The sequence below is a fragment of the Urocitellus parryii genome, chromosome 3 (genome assembly GCF_045843805.1).
Source record: "Urocitellus parryii isolate mUroPar1 chromosome 3, mUroPar1.hap1, whole genome shotgun sequence".
Lineage (NCBI taxonomy): Eukaryota > Metazoa > Chordata > Mammalia > Rodentia > Sciuridae > Urocitellus > Urocitellus parryii.
The window spans coordinates 209,423,659-209,451,289 of record NC_135533.1 but is presented as its reverse complement, the minus strand read 5'-3'; the positions used below and the strand labels follow the sequence as shown (position 1 = coordinate 209,451,289).

General features: G+C 62.4%; 1 protein-coding gene and 1 long non-coding RNA gene across 4 annotated transcripts; one reads left to right on the top strand and one right to left on the bottom strand.

The window, feature by feature from the left end:
* Window positions 1–103: 103 nt before the first annotated feature.
* Window positions 104–27,631, bottom strand: Rfx1 (regulatory factor X1). Of its 2 annotated transcripts, none has more exons than XM_077796365.1 (21): window positions 27,437–27,631; window positions 20,711–21,066; window positions 15,537–15,646; window positions 15,202–15,285; window positions 14,371–14,478; window positions 13,025–13,141; window positions 11,736–11,831; window positions 10,184–10,278; window positions 7,771–8,224; window positions 6,712–6,893; window positions 6,144–6,263; window positions 5,948–6,063; window positions 4,871–4,989; window positions 4,680–4,789; window positions 4,198–4,349; window positions 4,025–4,122; window positions 2,500–2,649; window positions 2,201–2,409; window positions 1,679–1,832; window positions 1,553–1,598; window positions 104–1,429 (listed from the first exon to the last, which is right to left on the bottom strand). In XM_077796365.1, exons 2-21 carry the CDS (start codon window positions 21,015–21,017, stop codon window positions 1,260–1,262), a joined length of 2,997 nt encoding a protein of 998 aa, XP_077652491.1. In that variant the 5' UTR covers window positions 21,018–21,066; window positions 27,437–27,631; the 3' UTR covers window positions 104–1,259. The 2 variants fall into 2 exon arrangements, with proteins under 2 accessions (XP_077652491.1, XP_026255440.1); XM_026399655.2 differs by having other exon boundaries at window positions 7,771–8,155.
* Window positions 21,055–23,638, top strand: LOC113190406 (uncharacterized). 2 transcript variants are annotated; one of them, XR_003301780.2, is made up of 4 exons: window positions 21,055–22,248; window positions 22,682–22,962; window positions 23,249–23,360; window positions 23,572–23,638. It is a non-coding gene; the product is annotated as an uncharacterized LOC113190406 (long non-coding RNA). The 2 variants fall into 2 exon arrangements; XR_003301779.2 differs by having other exon boundaries at window positions 23,249–23,625.

Genomic DNA, 27,631 nt, shown 5'->3' with positions numbered 1-27,631 from the left:
AGGTCCTGTTACTGCAGCTCCAGGGCCCAGCTGGAGCCCCCAGCCCATGGCCCCCAGCAAGGCCCAGCAAGTCAGCAGCAGACAAATATCACAGCGGAATTTATTGTGTTTTAAGAAAGACTACAAAAAGGTAGAAAACAGCTCGGCACACTAAACTACCACACGCGTGGACACTTTCACCGCCGGGGAGAGGGGAGGCCCCGTGGGCATTGGGGGAGTGGCAGGGCCACCCCAAAAGCTGTAGCACGCGGAGCACACAAAATAGTGATTCTTATACAATAGGTCAGATTTTCCTTTTTTTTTTCTTTTTCTTTTTTTTTGCCATAAACATCTATCTCACAGGTTGAAAACACTGAGAAAACTGGAACAGATAAGGCCATGATGGTTGGAAAAAAACCCAACAAGTTACCAACTCCGCTCAGGCGGCGCTCACAAATCGCACAATAGTCATGGGGGGCGGGGTCCACGGCACGGAGGAGAAGCGAGTCTCCAGGAGAAGGTTCCATTACAAACCAGCGGCGCAGAGGGCGCAGGGCGCAGGGCCTCCAATGCGTGGAGCACCCAGCACTGGCCTGGCGGGCGCGGGCACTTCCCGGCCCTGCAGCAGCCGCTGCTCTTCTTTGGAAGCTGGGAGCCGCGGCCGCTGCCGCCGTCGCAGTGGCCCCCTCTCTCTAGGGGCCACGGGGCGAGGGAGGCCCAGCTCTGGAGAAGATGCAACACCCACAACTTTAATTGCACTTATACCAAGAAGGGGGAAGCAGTGGGGTTGCTGGGGGTGGGGGGTTGTCCCGGGGCTGCTGCTGACAGTGGGGGTCCCCAGGTGCCACCCACCTGCGCCTGCCCAGGGCTCGGCTGGGCCCAGGACAGGCTGTGCAAAGCCAGCGAGCAGAATAAGTTAACAGTTCCGTAGGAGAGGGGGCCTGCCTGCCTGCCCCCTGGGCGGCGGGCCTGTGGGGGAGATGCTGCGACCTTGTTGGCGGGGTGGGAGGCAGGGGCCGAGCTGGTTGCCCTGTGGGGCACCTGGGCACCGCGGCGGGTTCCTTAAGGCACGTCTTTTGTGTCAGAGTTTGCAGCTGCGGCTCCGCCCAGCCCTGTGATTGTGCCGGCCCCATCGGGGGGCGGGGCCCCTCTCTCCTTCCCTGTCTCGGAGGCCCCCTCCTGCCCTGGTCGGGGCCTGGAGGGGTGACAGCGAAGCCACAGAAGCCGTGAGGGACCCTGGCGTGGAGGAACGGAGGGGCGGGCGGGGCGGGGCTGCGGGCTTAGCTGGAGGGCAGCGCCTGCACGAAGAGGCCGCGCGTGTCGGTCCGCGCCAGCTTGGCCGGCGGCTCCAGGGCCTCGGGGCCCAGCGCAGGCGACTCGCCGCCAGCCGCCAGCGAGATGTCCTGTGGCAGCTCGTCCTCGCTCTCCTCCTCCTCTTCCTCCTCTTCGTCTGGGGCACACGGACCAGGCCCGGCTCAGCGCGGGGTGTCGGCGCCCGGCCGGCTCTTCCACCCCAGCCTCCCTGCCCGCCGCCTCCGGGACCCGGGCCTGGGTGGGGACACGCCTTGCCTACCTTTGTCCGGGTCCAGGGGGTTCAGCGAAGTGGCCAGGTTAGCGAACTGGAGAGAGGCGAGAAGAGAGAGTGAGGGTCCCACCGCCTGGAGCCGGGCCCACTCCCTCAGCGCCCCGTGGTGCGCACCTCGCCCATGACCGCGATCGGGGTCTCGCCCTTGGCCTGGGCCACGCGGTGCTCGATCAGGTAGTACATGTACTCATCGTAGAGCAGCCGGATGAGGTGGAAGGAGCCGAAGCTGGCGGCGCTGCGCAGGGTCAGGTCCCGGATCACCATGGAGCTGGGGATGGCAACCGAGAGCCCCTAAGGCCCGGCTCAGCCGCTCTCGCCGCTTGTCTCTCAATGCACCCTGGCACGCGCGAGCCCGGCGACCGACACGGGACACCGCGCTGGTTCTCCTAGGCTGTCCGTCATTGAGGGCCGAGGCCCCCACTTTCTTGAAAGAGCACCTGAGCCTCGCCCTCCTCGGAGGCGGAGGCTTCTCCAGTCCCACCCACGCCGAGCAGCAGGACTCTAGGGTCCCATCCGCTCCAAACAGAAGGAACCTTTGGGCCCCACCTTTGGCCCGACCCAGGAAGCAGGGCCCGCGCTACTGGCGTCCTGGGGCGTGGCCTCGCTGGTCCCACCCAGCCTCGCTCAGGCACGCACCTGTAGAAGGACCACTTGAGGAGGAAGAGCTTGGCGGCCTTGGGGAAGCCGGCGCTGCCCTGGTAGGGCTTGAGAACCTGGCTCACGACGCCGTCCAGCCAGGCCGCCCATTGCTCCAGCGAGTTCTGCTGCTGCAGCGTCACCTTGAAGTCCTGCTCCAGACGCTGCACCACTCGGTCCTCGCAGCGGCACACCCACGAGGCCTGCTCCTGGAGCACAGCGGGGAGCGGGCCGCGCCCGAGGCTCAGCCTTCGCCCCGCCGGGCCGCCCCGCGCGCCCCTGCACCGCCTGGCGCTCACCTGGACGTTGGCGAAGTCCACGCGGTTGAGGTCGCTCAGCATCTGGTTGATCTGCGCCGTGTTCTGCAGCACGGCGCGCGCCGCCTGCGCCAGGTGGTTGAGCGAAGTGTAGCGCCTCAGCGTCTGCGCGAAGGCGCCGGCCGCGGCCACCTGCGTGCGGGCCAGAGGGGCTGTGGCTTCCGCGGAACCCACCCTCCAGCCTCCACCTCACCCGCTGCAGCGGTTGAGCTTCCTCCGTTTCCTCTTGCTTTAAAAGGAAAGATGTGCCCTGGGGTGTCCACCTACTGACGTGGGCCCAAGACCAACTTACTGCATTCCAATCAGCACCACTCACCCATGACCTGACCTTTTTTCCCTTTTGGTACTGGAGACTGAACCCAGGCCACCAGGCTACCACTAAGCGGGATTCCCCAGCGCCCTCCCCCACCCCTGCCCTTTAATCTTCTCACTAAATTGGCCAGGCTGGCCTGGACTTGCGGTTCTCCTGCCTCAGCCTCTGGAATCGGGGCTGCGGTCCCCAGCCAGCCCATTGTTGTTATTTTAAGGAAAGAAAACAATGGAATATATAGAGGGCACCGCCCAGAAAGGGCACCACATTTCTTAGACTTTTTAATTTTTTGGTTATTGTACCCTTGATTTCAGCTCCAGGAGGGCAGGGTGACTGTCCCTCTTGTTCAGTGCTATCCTTCCAGCACTGAGAAGCAAGCCGAGCACACAGTAGGTGCTCAATAAATGCATGTTGAACGAACAAGCCTATGAGTCTTGCCAGTTCTGAAGGCTTCCTCCTGCCACCCACTTACCTGGCATACCCTCCCCCACCCTGACCCGCCTGCACATGACCCTAGGCTGGACACACTGCACTGGGGGCGCCGGCCGGAGGGGGGGAAGCAGATATGGAGTTTGTTTAGCTTCTATGCTGTTTGCCCAAAAGCCAGCACATGCCGCCTCATCCCTTGCACCTGAGTAGTTAATGAACGTGCAGCACTGATGGAAAGGCGCTCACCCTTTCCTTACAGACACTGTCTGTTTAAAAGTCTCTTCTACTCTGAACACAAGAAGTGCTTTCTCACCAGGTTGTCTGAAGACAACTACTGCAAATTCATATTTGGTTTTTATCTTAATTTTCTGCTACCCTAGGGATGGAGCCCAGGTGCTCCATGGCTGAGCACACCCCAGGCCTGTTGATTTTCTGAGACGGTCTTACATGAGCTGCCCAGGGGCCTTGCACGATCCTCCGTCTCAGTCTCCCCAGTCCCTGGGGTGGCGGGTGCGCCCTGGGCCTGGCTTGGTTCATACATTTTTAAGATGTTAAAGTCCTCACTGCTGCGAGGGGTCATGTCTCGGCAGTGGGCACTGGAGGAAGCTGCTCTACAAGACGACCCTTGAGTCCTCCCTGAGGCCCCAGGTTCCCCAAGTGCACTCCCGTCCTCCCCAGGACAGGTGTGGGGACAAGTCTTCAGCCCCTGTGGAGCCCAGGAGAGCGAAGCCCGGGGCCCCAGAGCCGGGAGGAGCGGCCCGGCCTCACCTTCACCCGCAGCATCTCCTCGGGGATGTTCACCATGGCGTGGGTGAGCCAGCTCTCCAGGCTCTTGGCAAAGTTCCGGATCGCTTGGGTCAAGGCACCTGCGGGCAGTGGGGGGGCGGTCAGGGAGGGGCGCACTCCGGGGCGGGGCGGGGCGGGCCGGGCCGCACACTCACTGGGGATGGGCCGCAGCACGTCAGGGATGAGGATCTCCACCAGGCCCTGGTACAGCGCGTGGTCGCAGCGCTTGGTCCACTGCAGCACAGGCTCGAACTTGGAGAGGAGCACCAGGCTGGCCTTGGGCAGCCGCTTCTCAGCCTCATCGTGCCTGCGGGCACCCACCCCAGGTCACACGGGTGCTCCAAGGTCCTGTGCCCAGAACGATGGAGGGACCAGCCAGCCACTGCCGACTGGGGTTTGGCTGGGCACTTCCTGCCTCCTGCGGACGCCCAGGGCCAGGCTGGTTCGGGCCTCAAGGCCACAGGCTGACGGGGCTCCTGGGCTCTGTACACTGGGGTCTCCTCCAGGGCGGAGGGGCTGCCCTGCCCGGTGCCCAGCTCCCGTGCTCTGGGTGTCAGACACACATGGGCCGTGGGGGTCCAGGGCACTCACACAAACCGCAAGGGCCACACCCCTCCCTCTTCATGTGAGGACTCACACGGCCAGTGCCGGGGCCTCGCTGGGCTGGCTGAGGTTGTGTCTCCAGAAGGTCTTCCACAGCGTCTCCACCAGCGTGAACTGCAGGTTCACCATGACGTCCACGATGGCCTGTGGGGAGGCGGGCGGGATGCTCGGGGGCAGCGGGCAGCACGGTCCTCCCCTGTCCACGGGCTCCTCCAGCTGCCCTACCTCACAGTGCTCCCGGTACAGGACTTGGAAGGCCTTGATGTCCCCCGGCCCGACGCCCTCGGGCAGGACTTTGCCCTGGAGGTCAAGCTCAGTGAAGTCGGGGAGACTCCGAGAGGCATCTGGGGGGTGCACAGAATGAGGCCTGTGCCCCTGGCCTTCCCGCCTCCCGGCCTTCCCTGGCATCCTACGGGGTTGTCACCAATTCCCCAAGGAGGGGACCCCCATGTACAAAGGATGACAAAGCTCGGGGAGGGCAAGCACCTTGCCCAGGGTCTCAGTCCCCGGAACAAAGGCTCCCGCTGGCCCTGGCTGGTCTGCTAAGGGCCATCCCTGGGCCGGCCCCTGGGACAGGGGACTGAGTCCAGGCTGGCTCCTAGTACCCACCTGACCACCAGGAGCTGGCCACCAGGGCCTAGTCAGGACTCCAGGGATGCCACCCAGAGCCCGAGGGCCCAGTGTGGGGCTGTTCATGGAGATCACTCCAGGATACCCCGGCTCTGCCAGGCGGCCTCCCGCCCCTCTGCGACAGTGCTCCACATCTGTCCCCGTCCTCCCCCAGTCCCCCCAGGGAACTGCGTGCCACAGGACATCCTAGAGCTGCGCCACCCAGGCCAGGTGCCTGGGCTGCATGAGTAAGAGCCAGAAAGCAGCCACCACATGCCACTGTCACAGAGGCGTGACAGGCACACACGAAGCTCTGGGGCTTCCTGGGTGCCAGGAGCATCCCTGAGCCGCTTTAAGGGGCTGGTTTTCTTGTCTTGGTGTTTGGAAACCCTGGGTGCCGCACTCCGGAGAGCTGGAGGGGTGCCACCACCTCGTCACGAAGGCTCTGGGCGGGCAGCAGGGAGCCTGCCCCTCCAGTCCACAGGCTGACATTTGGGTTGGCCCCCAGAGCTGCTGCGCCACTGGCCTGGGATCTGGAACCCCTCGCAGCGTGGCGGATTAGAGAAACGCTCCCTTGTTGGAAGGAACGGGGCTCTGCCTTGGGGACGTTTCTGGGCACAGAACCAGGGTAACCGACCCCAGCAGAGGCAGCCCGAGCCCCTGAGCATGGCCCCGCCCTGCCGGGAGGCTCACCCAGGAACTGCTGGTACTGCTGCACCTGGGCGCTGATGTCGGACAGCCCCACGGCCTGCTGCGGCCCCACGGCCACCCCGTTGGTCACGCCCTCCACCTTCTGGATGGGCTTCAGCCTGCGGGAGAGGGGGCAGGTGGGCCCGCTGTGGGGGCGGGCGTCTGGGTGGGGTGGCTTTCCTGGTGTCCCCTCCTCTACCTCTGCTTCTGGGAGAAGGGCTGGCCCCGCATGGCCATGTGCTGCTGGTCCTCCATCAGCCGCAGCAGGGGCGAGCTGGCCTTGATGCGCAGGCCGTAGTAGTGGTACTTAGAGTTGCCCCTGGGAGGAAGCCGAGGGTGAGGGCCGGCCCTGGGAGCCCCGTGCCAGACTCTGACTCTGGCTCCCCGGGGGCTACCTGGAGATGTGTGCCGCTGAGCCAGGGCCAGCACCCTGGGAACGCACAGGGGACACACAGGGCTGTGGGTACCAGCAGAGGCCCCCACTTGCTGACTGAGGCCTCTCGGGACAGGGCCGGGGTCTGGTTCTCTGCTCACCCCCCATCCTGACACAGGGCCGCAGGCGCCAGCCAAGTGCTTGCTGACCACTGGCGCTAACAACGCACAATGCCCTAAGCGCACAGGCGCACCCTACCCGCCACGCACTGGGGAGGGTGGTCCCCACTGCCCTGCGCACAGACGAGGATGCAAGGCCCGGCACCTCATCTTGGCTGGTCTTGTGGCTGAGGTGTACCTCACAGCCCAAGGACAGCTGGGGACAGGAACCCCACCTGGTACCGAGCCGACGCGTGCGCAGCCCCATGAAGACGGAGCGGATGAGTTTGCCGAAGGAGGCGGCGTTGACGGGCTCCAGCTTCTGCTCCTGGCAGTGCAGCAGGTAGTGGCAGTAGAGGGTGCTGCGGGGCAGGCTCACGCCCTCCGCCGTCTCATAGTTGTCCAGGAGCCACTGGACCTGGGCGGGAGGGGCAGCGGGGACACCACTGAGGGTCGCTTCCACTTTTTAGGTGGCAGCGGCTGAGTGCTCCACATCAGTCCCCGTCCTCCCCCAGTCCCCCCAGGGAACTGCGCCGCCCAGGCCAGGTGCCACGGGCCACACGGAGCCACTGAGACACAAAGTCGGCGGGAGATGAGCTGGCACCATGGTCATGAGGCGTGACTCCATCTGGAAAGTGTCCTCGACAACGCGGCAGAGGAATGGGACACCAGGAGGGAGGTGCGCAGGGGACAGTCAGGGTGCTCTGTGTGGTCCCTCGGTGCAGGGGAGGGACCCAAGGACGCGCGTCCCCGCTCAACCGTGGAGCTCTCCCGCAGCCCCAGCGCTGGCCAAGGGTGGTCTCCCCAAACCTAAGCGTGTGAGGAAGGGGCGCCCGGAGAGAGCATCACCCCCAGGTGGTCACAGCCAGCGTTTTAAAAAGTAGACGTGGAAAAAAAGGAGGTCAGAAGTCAGGCTGCACCTGTGCCTAAGGGGGACCCGGAAGCACGCCCGTCATGCGCGAGGGGCCCTGTGGGCGGACTTCAGGGACTCTTCACAGCTCCCGGGTGAGGGTGCCTGCCTCTCCCTTCACTACCATCCATCCTCTATTGTCAAGTGACACTCAGAAGAGGTGACACTTCTTTGGGCACCACTCCAAGGGCCTCACACGTATCTGCCACGGCTCAGAGAGGCTGAGTAACTTGTGAGAGGTCACACAGTGAGGATTCCATCCCGTGGCGAGCGCACACAGGCACTGCCGTACCAGGTTACTAATGGTGGCCAGCAACCACTGCCAGGGACCAGCTCCAATGCCCACTACCTCTGCCCGGGTACGCACCTCCTGCCAGGCACTTACCGTTGCTGGCGAGGCACGGGTGGTGTGGGAGTAGGACTGGCTGGCGCTGCCCAGCATGTAGCCGCCTTGGATCACGTAGGTGCCTGCGCCGCTGCTGCTGCTGCCGCTACTACTGCCACCGCTGCCAGCCCCGCTGCCGCCGCCTCCCCCGCCGCCGCCTCCGCCACCTCCTCCGCTGCCGTTGCTGGCCCCACCCCCACTGCTGGTGGAGCTGGCCACCACCTGGCTGGCGGACACGTACATGGGCACAGAGCCGCTGCTGGCCACCGCCTGGGAGGTGGCCGGTGAGCTGACCTGGGTGGCCGTGCCTGCGGCCTCGTAGTAGCTGGTGCCCGCCGGCTGTGTGTACAGCGGGGCCTCGGGGTAGGCGTAGGTGCTGGAGCGGCTGGGAGAGGCAGAGGGGGTGGGCGTGAGGGCCAGGGCGGGGAGAGCTGGGTGGCCGAGGGGCACGGTCCTGTGGGAGGGGAGGAGGTCCCAGAAGGGGGCCAGGGACGCAGCAGTCCCCAGCGCCACCCCTTCCCTCCTACTGACGGCAGCGTCCTCGGGCCTGATGGGCAGGTTCTCACGGAACCATGGGGCAGCCCTCAGTGCCAGGGTCACCGCCCACTCGGAAAGCGAGGAAGCTGAGCTACATGGGCTGGGTCACCTGCGACACACGGCCACCTACCAAGAACTAGCCGAAGAAACAAAACGAAATTTGCAACCTTGGGCTGGTTCCCGGCATGTTGATATGCATGCAGTGAGTGCCTACTGTATGCTGGGGACTGTACCAGCAACGCCCTCGGGTCAGTTCCACGGGCAGGGCCAGGGAAGTGAGAGGAGGTTGGTAGGAGGCGGGGCGGCTCCATCACCCAAGGTGAGTGGTCTGCTCACTGGACACCAGGGTCCAGCTCTTGATCACCGAGGCCCACGTCTACCTCAGAGTAATGCCAGGAGCACGTGCCTCCTCCCCAGGGCCACGGCCCAGCCAAGGGCCCAGCCAAGGGCCCCACAGGCAACACATGCTCCAGAAATGCTGTGTGGGGCTGGGCAGGCAGCTCAGCGGGGGTCAAGAGTGGCTCTAGACCGTGGGCACCCCGGGCTCCGTCCAGCACCACATGCACACAGCGCTGCGCTGGTAGATATTTGCTAAATGAACAGATAAATTAATGTCCAAAGCCAGGGATGGAAGCCCAGGGGCCGCGGCTGTGGCCAGCGTGGAGATCCATGCTGGCAGAGGGCTGGGAACCTGGTGACAGTCTGCCAGGAGGGACAGAAAAAAGACACACCCAAAGCAAGAACTTCACGTGGCAGAAGAATGCGACAGCAGCCGTGAGTTCCATGGGAGGGAGAAGTCCAGGCAGAAGCCAAGGAAAGTGCCCCCAGAAGGAGCCAGGCCAGGCGCAGGGCCCTCTCTGTGGCTAACAGCGAGGCGGGCCTGGGGGCAGCCCTCCTCCTGGGAATGGGGCCCCCTGGCCCCGGCCGCTGGGGTCAGCTGCACATGGAGACAGCAGCACCAGAAACAAACTGATGGCAATTCAGGTGCCAGGACCACACTCCTCAGGGTCAGTTAGAGCGTCATGACCCAAGGACAGAGTCACTCTCTGAGCTAATCCGATCCCAGCACGGTGCCCGCAAGGACAGGTGGCAAGGACGAAAGAAAAAAATCAGACGAATAAAAAGAAAACCAAATGGAAATTCTAGAAACTGAAACAGCAGCAGCAATCTAGCCGCGGCACTACTGCTTGGAGGATGGGGGAGGGAGAGGCCGTGGAGGGCCTCCACCAGGAGTCGGCCTCCACCAGGAGTCGGCCCCCGGAGGCTGCTCTGGGACAGGACACTGGCCCCTGTGCAGTACCTGGCAGAGACACCGGTGTATCGGCTGCCTGGGGACCAGGGACACCTGTAGAGAGGAGTGCTGGGCAGTGTTCAAGAAGCCAAGAGGGACCCATGTGCACAAATGGGGGAGCCAGGGGCGGGCCAAGGACAGGCTGGGCAAAGAAGTGAGACAGACCCGGCCTCCACTTCTGAAGAAAGGAAGGAACAGTTTCTATTCCTGGAGAATCTCTGGGAGGAACAAAGAAACAGGTCACCCTGGGCAGGGTGGGGCGGCCAGGATCCAAGTCACCTCTTCACTGTTAATGTCCCTAACACACAGGAACTTTCTATCTTGTAAAAATATGTGTGTGTGTATGTAGGCACTTTGTTTTCTTTTTTGTTTTTTTTTTTTTTTTTTTTTTTTTTTACCTCTAAAGGCCAGGCTGGTTGAGGCCCAAAGCCCTGCGCTGGCTGGGGTGCCAGATTCCCTCTGCTCTGGCATGCCGTGGGCTGCTGGCTGCCCCTGGGTGGTACCCACCTAGCTGTCACCTGAGGCCTGGAGTCCTGAGCAGACCTACGCCCCTGCGCTGCCCTCCCTGTGCCCCTGCCCACTTACATGGCGCTGGCCGCGTAGCTGGCGTCGCCGCCCTCCACGTACTGGACCTGGCTGGAGTACACATGTGGCACTGGGACCTGCTGGAGCTGCTGCACCTGGGCAGGAGGAAGGCGGCAGGGTCAGGGGTGGCTCCGGCCTCTGCCTTGTGGAGCTGGCGGTTCTCAAGCTCTCCCGGAGGCCAGGTCACTGACTAGGAGGTGCACATCTGGGTTCTCTAAACACCACACCCTGATGGGGGCTACAGCCTCAGCTGGGGCTGGGAATCAGGAAGAGCTGTATCGGGAGGATCGCCAAGACACTCTGCTTCTGCTGGAGACGGCAAGGGTGGGGCCTGCTGATGGGCAACAGGGGAGCCCAGGCAGGTCAGACGGTGGACCAGAAGGGTAGGCCTCGGGGCTGGGCCAAGCATGGGGACAAGGTGTAGTTAAAGCCAGAGCTTGGAACTACACATGGCCCCAGGGGCGGGGCCTGTTAGCCCAGCACAGGATGTTAGGGGCGGGGCCTGGGGCCAGTTTGCCCGACAGAACCTCAATGACTTGAGAGTGCCTCAGGAGCGGGGCTTCAGTATCCCACCTCCACCCCCACCCTGATCTGCAGGGATGGAGCCTAGGACCTGGCACCCGCTTTGGGATGTTGGAGGTGGGCTCTTAGACCGACCTTCAGGGCGGAGGTGGGGTCTACAGGGCTTGAGGGGCCTGGTGGGCAGCCGGGGTATGCCCCCGCCCCCCGTTGCCCCCCGCCCGTGCGTCCACCACCTACTTTGAGGGCCGTGGCGGCCGTGCTGAACACTAGCACCTGGGGGATTCTCTGGATCCTGACCCTCTGGTCGGGGCTGGCTCGGGCTGAGAGCCCGGGCAGGGGCTCGAGGACCACTTTCTGCTGCGGCAGGAGCAGGTGCGGGGGCAGCACGCCCACCAGCTCCACCCACTGCTCGACGCCTGGCTCGTAATGGGTCAGCTGCGGCTCGGGGCTGCCTAGCTGCCGGGCCTCGCCGCTGCACACCGATGGGAGTGGCGGCGGCTCCGGGACCAGCGCGCCTGGCCCGAGCCCGGGGGTGGGCGGCCGGGGTGGCGGCTCTGGCTGCGGCGTGGGCCGGGGCTCTCGCTGCTCTGCCTTCCTAGCGGGAAACTGACTGTCTGAGCTCTGGAGGACAAACAGAGATACTGGGGCGTCACTGGGTCCGGCCGCGGGCGGGGCTGCGGGCCTCGCAGCCCACCAGGCTGCAATGCGCACACAGGCAGCAACCCAGGCGACAGTCCCGCCCAGCGCCTCAGGGCGGAGAGGGGGAAGGGACCCAGGCTAGAAAGAAGTGGCATTTGAATCCAGATCTCTCTTAGCAAAACTTGGGCTTGAGGTGCCGGGAAAGGGGGCTGATTCAGGACGGATCTGCAGCCCACAGACGGGTGCAGGCTGAAGCCAGACCTGGAGCCTTCTGTCCTTGAGGACCCCAGGAGGTTCCATTACCCCCCTTTGGGGCAGGGACCTGCGTTCCCATCCCTCACAGGAGACCAGCCCCACTTTGCACCCCCCATCTACCTGGGGGGGCACCTACCTCTTGAGCCACGTGGACTGGCTGAAGTCCCTGCACGGTCAACTGTTGCACGGGGCCCGCTTTGGGTGCCTGCGGGGTGGCCTGGACCACAGACCTCTGGGAAAGGAAGGGAAAGAGAAGACAAGTGAGGCTGCGGTATCCATGGCCACGATGGCGGCCAGATAAGTCCCCATCCTCTATACAGTGAACCTACCTAAACCTCACCACAGCCACTAAGGAAAACACGCACCGTTCTCCAGCCAAAGCAGAGTAACTCTGCTGCTGGGCCCAGCTCCGCACGTCCAGGCTCACCACTGCCTTGCCTCTGGGCACCCAGTTAAAGGCCCAGGAAATAAGGCCCAGCGGGGTAAGGCTGCCAGGAGGTGGTGGCACGGGCAGGCACTGGATCTGGGACCAAGGCGGTGGGGGGTCTCTACTCTTCCCCCCTCTCTGCAGGTCCTTCAGGAGTGCACGGACCTGGTTTCTTTGGTGCCTATACTTCAGTAAGGACACAGTAAGCTGTCCTTACTAGGGATCAGTGGCTGGAGGGAGGCGGCTGGTGCTAAGTGGTGGGGCTGAGACTTGAACCCAGGTCTGGAGATTTAGAGGGGCTCTGGCACTGGGCAGGGAAAAAAATCTGTGAATCCTCTAGATGGGGTTTCCAATTTTCTCTGGGAGCTTATGGCTTCCATTTGTGTGTGTTTGTTTGTTTGTTTTTCTGGTTTGGTTTTATTTTGCTTTGCTTTTAAGAGACAGGATCTCCCTATGTTGCCCAGGCTGGCCTTGAACTCCTGGGCTCAAATGAGCTCCTGCCTCAACCTCCTAAGCATCATATACAGGTAAACACCATGGTGCCCAGCTTCATCTGATTTATGAGGGGCCAGGAACCCCTGAGTTGAACAATCACAACAGACAGCAGATGACTCTTGCCCTCAACCTCCCCCACTGCTGTGGCTGTAGCTCAGAGCTCGGGCTCCCCTGGAAGGCTGGGCACGGACCTGGAAACTAGGGCCTCTGCCTGAGACCTGTGAATGCGCCGAGACTTGGGCAAACAGATCCCCATAGACCAAAGTGGACTGTTGAAGCTGGTCTGCGGCTGCCCCGCCCACGGCACCTTCTGCAGGGTCTGCATTTCACCCTCAGCGCAGCCCCCCACCCCAGGACACTGCATCTGGAGAGGTGGAGGTGCTAGTCGGCTCTGGACCTCTGCGTGTTTGGCTCTAACAGGCCAGAGGCACAGCCACAGGTGGCTGCAGAGGCCAGCTGGCTGCGACCCCTGGCCCTGGCTGCTGCCCGCTTTGGCCAGGCACCTCTTGGGTGACGGAGACACTCTGCTGGACACCATGAACCTGAAGCTGCTGGGGCACTGTGCCCGTGGGGGCCCCAGCCGTCTTGCTGGCGGAGCTATTGGCTTGCACCGGCGACCGCTGCAAGGGAAGGAGACACGGTGAGGTCAGGTTGAGCTCTGGGCATCTCTGGGAAACCTGGGCCCCAACCCCCTTCTCAGGAGGGCTCTGTGGAGAGGGCAGCAGGTGGTGGTGTCTGTCCCACCACCCACATCGATCACAGGCTCTACTCGTGCATCCAGATGCTTCGGCCTGTGTCAGTCCTGGTCACCCCCAGGAGAGGGTTCAGCTCAGGGGTGCTGGTCATAGTCAGGGGCCACCTGCTCTCTCCAGAGGAGCTGGAGCCCTGACCCGACAGAGATTATGGCTGGGAAAGTCTGGCTGGGCCATGGAAGCCACCCCCTAAATCAGCCCTCGGAGGCTCTCCTGAGGCCAATTCTCCAAAGTCACAGTAATGACAGTAGCACCTACAGACAATGTGCCGAGTCCCACCAGGTGCTGCTCTGAGCGCTTTATGTTTACTCACCAGGATCCCACAGCATCCCTGCTTCCTAGTGGAGGCAGAGGGGGAAGGACACGCCCAGGGCCACACAGGTGGGCTGGCTACAAAGCCCGTTTGCTCTGCGCCAGGCTTGGGCTGTCATTCCCACAGCAGCTGACGGGCAGTGGACAGCTCTTCCCTTGCCACCCAGGACTAGGGATTGAACCCTGGAGCCTCTACCCCTGAGCTACACCCTCAGCCCTCTCTGTTTTTTATTTTGAGACAGGGCCTCACGAAGTTGCTGAGTCTGACCTTGAACTTGAGATCCTCCTATCTGTCTCCCAGTCGCTGGAATTACAGGTGTGCCCCCTCATGCCTGGCTGCCCATCTCTCATACACAGACAGCCCTGGGCTCCCGAGGCTCAAAGTCCTGCCTAGAGGTCCAGCAGCACCAACAGCGGAGACAGGCCCTGGCCCCAAGCCCCTGATGCTGGGGCCGGTGCTCCAGGCCTCCTGACTGTCCCCAGCCCTCACTGATGTGTGTGGTCCCCAGAATCTACCACGTGGTTCCAAACTCTCAGAAGGGGTTCCACCCACCCTGCAGATGGAAAAGGAAGCCCTGTTGTGTCCTGTGATGCCATCCCCTGAGCAGGACCTGCAGAGGCCACCTCAACCCCGGGAGGCTACCCCCCCCCTTACAGCCAGACCCCATGGCAGCTCAGCCCAGAGCCACGAGGCCAGTGAAGGAGTGGGAGGGCAGGAGTACTGCAGAGGAAGGAGCAGGCTCACAGCAAGGGAACCTCAAGTGTCCTAAGGAGCTACCACCTACCTCAGGAGGCGAGTGCACCTGCTGGGTACCGTGGACTGTCAGGGACACCTGGCCACCCTTGCTGCCTGGCGCTGTGCTCTGCACCACCAGACGCTGTGTGGGGAGAGCCTGGAGCCGGGGGAAAGAGGGAAGCCCATCACCCTTGGCAGCCCGGGGCTCTCCCGAGCACCTGAGAGGTGCCAGGTGGTGGCTAAGTGTTCTCTGCCTCTCAGCCCATGGACTCACTGACAGCCCCACACAGCAGTCACTGCCCCACTTCAAGGGGGTGACACTGAGGTTCAGGAAGGTTCGAGTGATCATCTGAGGTCGCAGATCCAGGAAGTGGCAGTGTAGAGTGTGGACCCGAGGCCCAGCTGAGCCCAGGCCAAGCGTGATCTCATCCTTGGTGCGGCTCAGGGCTAGAGCGCTGGCCCAGCATGTTCAAGGCCCTGAGTCCCTCCCCAGGACCTCACACACATACATATCCAATAGAATTTGTCCAATTCTGTGTTGATCAATGGGAAATGGGGGTGAGCCCTGGCATCCCAAATGCGGCCTTCCGGAGGACAGACGCCCTCCCTGCTGCCCTGGGCTCCTGGGGCTTTCTGCTTTAGGACGCTGCGGCTGGCCCCTGCTGGCCCGCTACCCTTCCCCACTACCCTCACTGCTCTAGTAAGATGGCCAGGCTCTGCTCCCTGATGGCACCCCACCCTGTGGACCCCACCACCCAGAGCCAGGAGGTGGGGAAGCCTCAGGATGGGGCCGGTGTCCTCAATCCTGGCAAGGACTGGGCCAAGCAGGCCACAGGGGCTGTTTTCCCACCCTGGGGGGGGCTAACGGTGGGAGGCTTACCTGCTGGGCCACCTGGATATTGGTGAGCTGGAGGGGTGACACGTGGCCCGGCTTGGCCTGCACACTGGTCTGCACCAGCAAGCGCTGGGGGTCAAAGTGTGAGGAGCTGAGCCGGGCCAGCTCCCCGGGAGGCCCAGCCCTGTGGGGAGGGCGGCTGACATGCACATCCCTGGGGGGCTGACATGCACATGGGGGGGCGGCTGACATGCGCATCCCTGGGGGGCTGAGGTGCCCATCTTGATAAGAACAGTGAGCAGATGTCCTGATGGACGGAAGGCAAGGCCCCAGAGAACCCAACCTGCACTGTCCCCTTGCAGGCCTGTCCCCCATCCTACCTGCTGGGTGCCCTGCACCTGCTGAACCACCTGAGTGGGGACGCCGGTCTGGCTGGCTGTGGAGCCCGGGCTGGCTTCTGACACCGTCTCACTGGCTCGCATGGCACCCTCTGTGGGGGAGGGGGCACCAGATCAACTCTGCGCCCACAGGGAGCCTAAGCCACCTGGAGGGCAGGACGCAAGCTGGAGCCCAGCCCACCAGGCAGGCTTCTCCAAGAGCCCTGCCGCTCCCCTGGCCAGCCCTGGCAGTGCCCTTCCGGGGTGGGGTGGGCGCTAGACAGCACCCAGGGACCTCTAACACCTGGAAGCAACCCTTGACCCTTCTTATCCAGAAGCTGAACCAGACAGGGTGCTGGGGGCCACGAGGCCACAGAAGTCGAGGCTGGCCCTGTTCCCCAAAGGCAGGGCCCGGGCAGACAGTGAACTGACCACCCTTCTTCTGGCAGTTCTAGGAGGACCAAGTGCTGGCCCACCTTCCCCAGCACCATCCCGGCTTCCCAGGAGACAGCTGGCCACAGTAGAGGCCACAGCCAGGGGCTCCGCCCAGCCTCGCTGACCTTGAGGGGCAGGAGGGGTGCAAGGGGCTTGGAGCTGGACGAAGGGTACTCACGCTGACAGGCAGCTAAGAAGAGGCAATCATAGAACATGGTGCCCGCCTGCCCGCTCCCTGCCCCTGTGCCTGTCTGTCCAGGGCCGCCCGCTGGCCCTCCCTCCTGGCCTGCCTCTGTAGGAACAGCAGGGCGCACAGGCAGCTTTATACCCACAACCTTGGCGAGCTAATCCCCCGAGGGACGCAGGCTCCCGTGTGCCCTCTTGGGTACACTCCCCTCCCCGTGGGCTGCCTGAGAAGGGCCTTTGCGGGGCGGGGGCAGGTCGGGGCAGGAGGGAGGCTGGTACCCGGAGATGCTATCAGGCAAGCACAGGTCGGATTTCATGCACATCTTGCTGAGTGATTAACAGGGGCCACAGGGGGGCAGGGAGGAACAGCGTCCCTGAGGGGCCCTGGCCAGGAGACCCTCACCTGTCCTGCCCCCAGCAGCCCCAGAGGCCGAGGTGATATGGGGGAGGACCATGGATGCCAGAAGGAGTCAGGCCCCAGCCCCCCTTCCTAGGGGACTCGCCCGGGGAGTCAGAGAGGCCACCCATCCCCCACGAGACGAGAGGGCCACAGCGTCCTCCCCAGCAGCATCCTCGGCCTCAGACACTCAGGCTGCTGCCGTGGGGGTGATGCCCGGCTCCCGGGGCAGCTGGGGCCCAGCGCTCTCCCCACTGTTCTCAGTAAGGCAACAGAGGCGGAAGGGAAGTGGCCTGCTCAAGGTCACCAGCTGGGGACCAGCAGGCCAGGACACAGGCCTCTCTGTGACCACAGGAACTTCACACCATATGCAGAACCCAGAGTCGCTGGTTCTGCTGGGCCGAGGCGCCGGGGGTGGTGTGCGGACGCGGACCCGGGGCTCGGCGAGCTGGGAACCCACGGGCACCTCAGGTGCAGGGCATCCCAGGGTGGGGCCGGTGGGGCTCATGCTCCAAAGTGGGGGGCTGGTCCTCAGCTGTGGGGAACAAAAGAGAACGTCCCAGCAGAGCAGGAGGGCCTCTACGTGGACTCAAGCACCCCAAGGCCAAGGCCACGGCAGAGAACGTGTGTGAGTGGGGGGCGAGGGCTGCCAGGTGTTGGGGGAGCCTCCCTGTGGCTACACGTGGGGCTGGCATTGGGACAGTCCCAACCCTGTGGGGACAGCTGCCTGGGCAGCCAAGTCCAGGTGGCTCGGACGGCTGTTTTGCTGGAACCTTCCTCAAGTCTGCGTTCCTCTCCCTGCGCCGTGCAGGAGGCTTCCCTGAGCGGCCCCTTGAGAGAAACCCGAGCCGGCCCCGGGTCACGTGAAGGCCTGGCACACCTGGATGTCCATGGGGCACGGGGAGCCAGCCCAGCACAAGAGAGGCGCCACGGCGTTGCCTGGCTCAGTGTGGGCAGCAAAGCGGGTGCTGGGCGTGGGGCTGATCCTGGAGCAGGACCCTGTGAGGCTGCAGACCTGAGACCTGCTGAGATCATCGGGCCTGTGTCCTGCGTCTGGGTGGCCCATAGGGCTGGATCGCTGGGATCCTCCCCCACCCTCTGCTGGCCAGGCCAGTAGGCACGAGGGGTCGGGTCGCACAGAAATGTGGGCGGGTGAGTCTGCTCCTCAGCTGAGGGGCTCCCTGTGTGCGGTCCCTGTCCACCTGTGGCCAGGGCTCAGTCTCTCCCTCACCATGTGTGGGGGAGGGGGGCCAGGAGGGGAAGGGGGCTGGGGGACATGGAGTCGTGACCTCCATTCCAGGCATGTTTAGGAGGCCGGGGAAGCACCGTTGGCTTCCTGTCTCTGAGCCGAGGAGGGGCTGCCCTCCCCAGGCCGGCGCCTCCAGGTGCAGCCCTCCTCCTCCTCACCTGTTGGAGTGAGCAGTGAGCTCCTGGGCAGACCAGAGACATTCAGAGGCCGGGGTCAGGCTGGAACCCTGGTGCCCCTGCTGGCCCAGCCCCCCTTCCCCACGAGCAACAAAGCCAGCTGGCCCCGTCCCTCCCGTTCCTTGGCTCCGGGGATGACTTCCCACAGGGGCCTTGGGGGGGCAGTTCTGGGACTCCGCTGCTCCCGGGTGTGTCCTGTCTGCCCTGTGTCTGCCCCTCTGTACTCGGGGATGCGGACAAGCACCCTTCATTCCCCTGTTCGGGACAGGACTCCAAGGAAGGCCAGTGGGAGAGCAGAGGAGGGAGGCTGGCCTGGTCCTCCCTGGGGCCGCCCGTCTCTACTTCAGCAGCCTGGCGCCACCCTCCTGCCAGCGTCCAGAGCCCACAGCATCCTGCTTCCACCCCAGGTCTGGCTTGGTTTGGGCGCTGGGGACTGAACCACGGAGCTGCCTTCCCGGGACGTTTTATTTTCTGAGACAGGGTCTTGCTAAGTTGCTGAGGGTCTCACAAAGCTGCAGAGGCTGCTCTTGAACCTGTGATCCTCCTGCCTCAGCCTCCTGCGTAGCTGGGCTGCAGGCGGGCGCCAAGGCACCCGTCACAGGTTTTGGGTGATGTCCGCGGTGGCTGAGGAGGGGATTGTGGCCAGGGTTGCTCCAGACCAGGGAAACTCGAGCTTCCTGCCCTCACCTCCAGAGTCACCTCAGAGCAGAGCACGCCAGGCCCAGCTGGACAGGCTGCCTCTGGCCTGCGTCCGGGCCTGGCCCGGGACCTCCGCGCCCCGCCCGCATGGACTCCCGGGCAGCTCCACTGCTCCTGGCTCCAGAGCAGCCCAGCGCCTCCCACAGCCTTCGCTGGTGTCGGCTTCCACTCCTGCCCAGGGGCCGGCTCACGTGCCCAGGCCACTCTGAGATGACACGGGATGCCAAGCTGGTGAGGGGGAGTGGCTGAGGGCAGGGTGCCAGCCAACTCCTCTTCCTCAGAACAAATGGAGGAAGCTTTGCCCAGCGACCCAGCCGGGGCAGGCTCACCCGCAGGAACCTGGACCAGCAGGAAACGGGATTCCCCAATCACAGCCCGACCCAAGGAGGCTGGGGGCATGGCACGGAGGCTGGTTCCCTGCTCTCTGCCTTCGCGGGTACACAGCACCCAGAGCATGCCACCAGGGTGGCAGGGATGGAGGCCATCTCCCCCAGCCTTCTCCTGGGTCTGTCTGACTGGAAGACCTCATGGTGACCTTGACCTTGAGGGACTGGGGCCTCCCTGGAGGACTGCCAAGACAAGCTGGACACACTGAGGCCAGAGGAAGGACGACGGGTGTTCTGGGGCCCGAGGCCACAGGCCTCCCCCAGACCTTCACCCCGGAGAGCCCAACTGCCGGGAAGGACCCTCATCCAGGAGGAGGACAAGGCCAGCCAGGGGCCCCCAGGGCTGGGCAGAGCTCCAGTGGAGGCGGTGGTCTCCCGCCTGCTCTTGGCCACCCGGGGGCCACGCCAGGCGTCCAGCTGTCCCTGCTCTAGGTCAGGCACACTCCCCGGTCCTTCACAAAGACTTCAGACTAGACCCTGCCCTCAGGGAGTCAGGATGGTCGGCCTCACCACGGTCCTGGCACTTCCAAGGGTGAGTGTGCAAGGGGGAGGTGAAGTGGGGAGGGGCGGGGCTTCCACCCAGTGACCTGAAGGAGGCCGAAGGCCAAGGTCCGGGCCCAGTGCTACAGGGGGAGGCGCCGCCAGGCCCAGGCCAGGAGGCAGGACTGAGCCTGCGGGTCTGCAGAGCTACAGGGGGCCGGTGGGCCGGGCAGGTGTGCCAGAAACAGGCGGCAACAGGCGGGCTGGGGGCTGGCAAACCAGGCAGTGGCTTGGCCTCCACTAGAGAGGGCGTGGGGCGCGTGGAGCTTTTAAAGTCCTTTGGAGGGGAGGATTTGGAGGACCAGGGGTCAGCTCTCCAAGGGCACCTGGCCAGACGCATGGTGCACAGCTGTGATCCCAGCCGCTCGGGAGGCTGAGGCAGGAGGGTCTTGAGTTCAAAGCCAGCCTCAGCAACTCAGGGAAGCCTCAGCAGCTCAGGGAGACCCTGTCTCTGAGTTGGGAGAGACGGACACCAAGCCTCTCACGGCCCCCAGACAACCCCGCTGCCAGAGTTCCCGGGGGAACAACCGGGGCACGGGCGCAACAGGCTCGGGCCAGGGAGACGACAGCCAGAAGCTGAGCGCACAGCAAGTGAGAGAAAATGGAAGAAAACCGAGAAGGAGCTGAAGACAAGCCTGCCAGCAGCTGGAGCTCTGTGCTGGCCAGGCCCCAGCCCTGGGCCCCTCTGCCCTGGGCCCCTCCTCCCAGCTGGGCTCAGCCAGGGAGCCCTGGGAGGAGCCGAGCCCTACGGACACCATGGCCACAAGGGTGGCCACACTTAGGAGCTGGCCAGACCCACACCCTGGCTCAGCCCTGGTCTTGCTCCTCCAGGGGGCAAGGTGACACTCCAGGCTCCCGCCAGTCCCCCCAAGGACCTGCTCTGGGCCAGCCCCGCCGGGAGCACCCTGAGAATGGGAACCACGAGGTCCCCTTCACAGACGAGGCGACCCAGGCAGAGCCGTCAGGGCTGGGCAGCAGCGGCTTCCCCCAGGAGCGCGAGGCCAGTTCCGCCCCCAGCGCCTCCTGACCCCAGAGCTGGGTGCTCGGGCCCAGGCGCCCCTCCCAGAGTCACTCCCGAGCGCCCTGGCTCAGGTGCACAGCAGACTTACCAGAGACGGTGACCACGATGTACTGCTGGGACGCGGGGGCCGGGGTGGGCGCGCCAGCTTGCTGCGAGGGCGTGGGGGCAGCCGGGAGCTCCGTCACGTACTGCTTCTGGCTGCCTGGTGGCTGTGCCTGGGGCTGGGGGCTTTGCAGCTCGGTGACATACTGGGGCTGGGGGGTGGCCGAGGCGGTGGGTGTCTGGGGGGGCTGGGGCGCCGCTGGGGGTGGAGGTGGTGGCTGGGGCGGGGCCTGCGGTGGCTGGGATGCTTGCGGGGCTGCCGGTAGCTCCGAAACGTATGCCTGGGTTGCCATGCCAACAGTGGGGAAATGAGAATAAATAAGGCTTTTTTTTTTTCTCTTCCTTGGGAAGAAAGAAGGAGGGGAAGAGAGAGGGGGAAAAAGAAGGAAAAACAAGAATTAATCCACAGCAGGGACAGCTCCTGGCTCCCCAGAAATGCACTGGGCTCGTCACTAACTTAATTAAATCCTGAGGCTGGCGGCCAGATACACTGGACCATGACTGCGGGCAGACTGGGCACGGACAGAGGCTGGACCCCATCTGCTGCTCCACTCCCCTGGCCAGGACTCCTGCTCTCCAGCCCCAGGTGCCTGGGGGACCCCACGAGTCCATTCAGGTCCTGCTCCCCGACACCAGGAGAACGGAGACCCATCTGGTGGCCTGTGCTCTTGCTCAGTTCTCACTGGGGAGGGAGGACCCGCAAGTCCAGCAGCCGCCCCTTCCCCTTTCTTCTTCCCCTGGGTCTGGGCATCTTTTAGGGGCTCCTGCCAGTTGGACGCTGCTGGGAGCTTCCCTTAGGTTGTTTCACTTTTAACACTATGTCTGGGTTGAGGTTCCGTCTGCTAGATGAGTGGCTGAGGTTCAGAGAGGGGAAGGCACTTGCCCTGGGCCACACAGCAGGGGTGACAGAGCTGAGTCTGAAGCAGAGCATTCTGGGCACTGACTAGTCAGCGATTTGCTGGAAAGGTAAGTCAAGGGGCAAGCTGCCTCTGGGCCAGCCGGTGCCAACCCTGTGTGCCCGCCATCTGGACTGGGATTCTCGGCTGAGTCTCATTCCCCGTTTGGTGCCAGACATGGGAAGGTGTTTGAGTCCCAAATGAGCCCCTTGAACTGCTTGTGGCCACAGAGGCCTTAGGGTCCTGTGCCCAGGTGCAGTTATGGATCTCTGAGGCCAGGGGCAGCTGGGCCAGGTGCGGGCAGGGCAGCCGCACAGGCCTTGGCGGGGCAAGCTGGCTGGGCAGCAGAGGCCGCTCTCCTGGCTGCTCGAGGTCAGGGTCCCTTCTGGGGTGCTGGGCAGGCCCGCCCCCTCCTCTCAGCCCCACCTCAGGAGGGAAAGCCAGATGGTTTGGGTCCCCCTCTTCAGCCCTGAGCATTTGAAGGACAGCAAACTGAGTGGTCAACAGGAGAAGCCGCGCACCCTGCGGCCCTGCCTGGAGTCTGCGAACTCCGCGTGGGGCTCATGGTGACCTGGGATCCCATGGCTCTTCTGAGTGGCCTCTAGCACCTGTGTGCCATGCAGCATCAGTAGGTGGCCCTCCAGCTGCAGGGTGACCCAGGGTGGGATGTCCCAGGGGAAAGAACAAGCAAAACAAGAGCTGCCGCCCTCTGTCCTGGAGCCCAGGCCGCGGGCCGGGGGCACACGCAGCTGGCAGCCCTGGGAGGGGAGGGCCGAGAGAGGCGGGTGACCAGGCCCCTCTGAGCCCCAAGGTGCTCTCAGTTCCAGTCCCGCTCAGCACACAGGTGTGGGGCGCCTCTCCCCACCCACCCGAGCACCACCCCCCGGGCCATGCACCCGCAGGAGCAGAGGAACCAGGGCCAGCCAGGCAGCCCTCGCTCATCCTGTATCCCTGTCCCTCCCTGTCCCTCCCTGTCCCGGGACCTTGCCCACCTGCAGAGGACCCTCGACTCCTCCCTCCAGTGCTAAGTGGCGCACCTGTTGGGACTCCTCCCGCTACAGGTCCAAATCTGCCCCAGTTGGGTACCTGTGCCACAGTAGCCCAGGAGGCCCTTCTGCCTGGTGTCACCCACCCTGATGTGAGCCCCGGAGCAGTCTCAACTCAAACTGAACTCAACTCCCAACGTGCCACTAACATTCTTCAGGAACTCAGTGTGTCCACCTGTCACCTGGGGATGGCGAGAATGCCTGTCCCTGTGCCGCAGTAAAGATCCACTGAGACCAGTTCGCCCCCAGTGAGCGCGGGTCGGGACAGACGCTGCCCAGGCCTGGCGGGGACAGAGGTAGGAGGGTCTTGGAAGGAGGCCCGGGGGTGATGCAGCTTCGACATGCACCTGTACCCCCTGGGGAGCTGGCTACGATGCGGACTCCCGATGCGGACTCCCGGGCCCCACTGCCCAGCCTGAGACGGCTGGAGTCTGGTTAGCTGGCCAGAGGGCTCCAGGGCAAGTGGTCCTGAGTCACCCTTACCCGGGTCTAGGCTTTGCAGTCCTAGGAGAGCTGGCACACTCCCAGAGGGAAGAGCTGTAAAAGCTCCACACCACCCTGACGGGAGCTTCCTCCTCCTAGGGACACAACCTGCAGGCCTCATCCCTGGGGAGGCACCGATGGGGGCGGGAGCCTGTGTTCCCTACAGAGGAATAAGTCACACGTCTCCATGGCAGTGGCACTCCCCGAACATGTGAGCATTCTTTATGGCACCTGGCCATAGAACACCAGAACTGCTAAACCACCTGTTCCCAGGCAATGAATCTGCCAAGAAAAGCACTAGTGGCTGCACCTCGCTTCAAAACTAACGGCTGATTTTTGGAGAGTATCTGGACAATTCCTTTAGATCACAGGTTGGCCAACTTCCATAAAGGGCCAGACAGTAAATATTTTCACTTCTGTAGGCAGACAGCATCTGTTGCCAACTACTCAACTCTGCCACTCTGGGCGAAAGCACCCCTAAACGGTAAGGAAACAAATGAGCAGGCTGTGTGCCAATAAAACTTTATTTCTAGCCACTGAGATTTAAATTTCATACGATTTTTGTGTCATGAAATATGATTCTTTTCACAAAATATTCTTCTTTTGATCTTTCCCAGTCATTTAAAAATGTAAAACTGAGGGCTGGGGATGTGGCTCAAGCGGTAGCGCGCTCGCCTGGTATGCGTGCAACCCGGGTTAGATCCTCAGCACCACATACCAACAAAGATGTTGTGTCCGCCGAGAACTAAAAAATAAATATTAAAAATTCTTTCTCTCTCTCTCTCTCTCCTCTCTCACTCTCTCTTTAAAAAAAAAAAAATGTAAAACTGAATCCCCAGCACCACAAAATAAATAAATAAATAAAATTTTTAAAAGTAATAAATAAAAATTTTTAAATATAAACATCAGTCTTAGCTCATGAGCCGTACGAAACCAGGCACCAGGTCATGGTGGGCCGAGTCCCGTTACAGATGCTGACTCTGAAACCAAGTGGCGAGCACCAAGGTCACCTCTACAGAATGGCTTCAACAATGATGCAGAGGATGGGACGATAAATGTAATGTCCCCTCTAATTAGTTCATTGTCAGTCATCTCCCATCCTGAGGCTGGGTGTTTCTCCCGACACCAGTCCACACTAGAGTCGCTGTCATCTTCTGACTGGACCCTGAAATTCCTGTCCTTGCTCTCGCCTCTACAGTGCACAGGATCCCTTGAAAGCACAGGTCCTATCACATCATGCTTCTACTCAAAAGCTGCCAAAGCTCCAAGTCATGGGGAACAGATAAAATCCAGAGTCCTTCCTATGGTCTACAGGGCCCTGCAGGACTGATCCCTCCTGTCCCTGTTTTTCTTCACTCCTGTCGTTCCAGCCACACTGATTCTTGGTCCAGGAATATTCTGGACTCCTTCCTGCCTCAGGGCCTTTGCACCACCTCTTCTTTCTGACTAGCATTCCCATACTCTCCTCCCCCACTGGTTCCTTCTTATTATTCTGTTCTCAGCTCATACGTCACTTCCTCTGCTCTCAACAGCCCCTTGACTCTGCCAAGCACTCTGAGCACATGCCTCCATTTCCATTTCTTCCTGGCACTGTATTTCCTGGTTATTTATTTCCTTACTCACAGTTCCTCTTTCCTTCCCAACTGGAAAGGTAAGGTCCCCAAGGGTGGAGACCTGGTCTGCCTCGCGGATCCTCCTCCCCAGCTCCGTGAGCACCCCCAGGGCCTCACACCTGCCAGAAGTCCCCACCACTGAGCTGGACCACCAGCGTCCAGGGGATCAACTCTTACTGTCCAGTGAGTACAGATGCCCCAGCTGGGAACAGTGCTGGGGGTCAGAGGCCAGCTGAAAACACCGACTGGTGAGACTGTGAGACGGGTCCTGCATCCTGCCCGCAGCAGGCCTGTGCCTGGGGGTGGGCGACGATGCCGCCCAGGCACTGCAGCCCAGGGAGCACCCAAGGAACCTGGCTGCCACCAAGACCACGCCCTGTGCAGCTGCTGGCTGAAGGCTGGCCCTGGGAGGGTCTGTGTGGCCACTGCTGCCCACAGGGAAAGAGTGAGCAGCTCTCCCAGACACCCCTCCATGCCCAGGGCCCCCGGCCACGCTGCTCACAGCCCGTCACCCAGCCCGGGAAGCCCGAGACTGAGTCTGAGCCCAGGCCCAGGCATCAGGTTCCCTTCTGGCTACTCTTTCAAGGCCAGAAAAAGGCCACCGAACAGCAAGGGAATGACACTCTCCTACTAGAAGCCAAGTCCAAGTCTCCAGCTCCTGGCTGCCCGTCACTGCCCCACACAGTCCAGCGAGCCAGCCACACTTTAAAGCCACTACACTCTCCCGAATTCAAAGTGATAAAAATAAATACCAACGGTTAATTCTGAGGGCTGGGCAGGAAGTGACAATCACCGTAGTGAAGGCCGAGGCGAGCTCAGCCTGGGCCATCACTCCCTAGTCAATGCTCAACGGTATCACATCGTGGGATCACAGCCAGTGATCTGAGGTCGAGAGATCACTCCCAGCTCAGATGAGGGAAACCGAGGCCAGAGACGCGAAGTCAAGTCACCAAGAGCACACAGCTAGGAAACAACTGACCGGCTCAGGGACAAGTAAACCAAGCCAGTGTCCCTTCCCCCATCAAATGACCCTCTAGGCTCAGGTCTTCCACCAGTCAGAATCCCTGGTATGGAGAAGGCTGCGAGGCTGAGACAGGCCAGCACCATCACTGGGCAAAGGCAGGATTCCCAGGGGTGCTGCCAACCTTTCTTAGCAACCAACCTCCACCTGTATCTCTTCCTCTCTTTCTTAAGGAAATTAAGCTTCTTTAATGGCAACAGAGGTGGACACTTGGGGCTACACAATGTCTTAACTTTCAAGCAGTCTGGCCTCTCCTCTCCAAGGGCCTGAGCCAGATAAGGCCCCAGGAGAAGTGAGACCCCTGCCCCCCAGCAGGATCTTGAGTTCTTGGGGGAGTGCTTTTCCTTGGAGTATATTGACTGATTTAAAAGGAAAGAACTGCAATTTGCACACCGACGCCCAGTTCAAAAGCAAGACAGAGAATCAGCAAAATAGACTTGGCCTGGCTGCTACTTAAAGAAAAAAATCTTTCCCAAGTTGGCAGATCTTCTGCCCCAAAAAGCCTTGTAAAGGTTCTCCTCTGAAAAACGTGGACTGCTTCCCCTTCCCTCTGACCGCGGCACCCTCTCCCGGCCACGTGGCTCTGGAGGCTGGTACCTCCTCATGACATGTGACCCTGTTGATACAAACTTGACACAAAAACATGTGTCTGGCCAAGAGAAGTGGCTTAAGGAATCTAAGAAACTTCCTCTGCCGCCATAAGACTCCATTTCAGAAGGGAACAGACCAGGAGAAGTCCTGGTCTCCGGGAATGAGCCCCCCAGACCAAGAGAAGAGCAACCGGGTTTCAGTTCCTCTAAAGCTGTCTCTCACTCTTCCCTGCCACGGGCTTCCATTTCTGCAAACCAAATCCTCCAGATTGAAGCCAAGTGTACTCCTAGCCCACAGCTTCTCCAAGAAAGTGTCCCTCTCCACTCCTCCCAGAGAGAAAAAGGCAGGTGTAGGAGTGTAGGACCGTGTTGAAATCAAGACAAGCTAACAGTTAATCTGTCAAGCCATATTCGGAAACAGTCGACAGAGGTAAAAGGTTCAAGAATGAGCTGTAAAGAAATTCCTGGAAGGAACTGGGGGTCCCTGTGATGTAGAAAAAGGGAGAGAGCGACGATTCTCCCCATTTTACAGGATGTAAAACTGAGACCTCAGATGGGCCAGGCACTTGTCCAAGTTCTGAATCCTGGGGACAAGTACACGGGGCTCTAATGGGACGTAGCACAGGCTGCTGCACACAGCTTCTGGGAGCGCGACAGCCCGGGCGGTGGCTGCCCCACCCGGTTCCCGAGGGTGGGGGGCCGCGCGACCCCGCCCACCCACCTTGGCCCCGCCTTGTTCCTCTCTTGCTCCGATTGGCCCAACTTCTCCAGGCCCGCCCCTTCGCAGCTCCCGACATATAAAAGCCCCCCGCCCCGGCCGCTCGACCTCCACTCGCCGCGGGCCTGCGAGCGCCCGCCCCTCGTGGGGGACGGGCCGCGGGGTTGGGGGGCGGGTGGTGTCGCCCCAGCCGGGCCCCGGCCCCCTCCCCCACGGCCCTGACAGTCGCCGCCGCCATTTTGACCGCCCGCCCCTTCCCCCTGGACTGTGATTACAGCGACACCCGCTGCCCGGGCCCCACCGCCTGCCCTGGCCCGGCCAGCCACCCAGGGCTGTCCCGGTTACCTCGGCTTCTCCCCACTTCTGTCCGCGGAAAGGCTTTTCGGAGGTCTCAGAGGCGATGTTGGGAGGGGGACGGAACGTGCCAGGGTCCCCAGGCCGCGCCGGGGGGGCGGGGGTGGGGGTCGACCAGGCGGTTGTTGTTGTTGACTCGCGTTGCCGGGTTGCTTGGTCGCCACGACTACCGTGGCTATGGCGCCT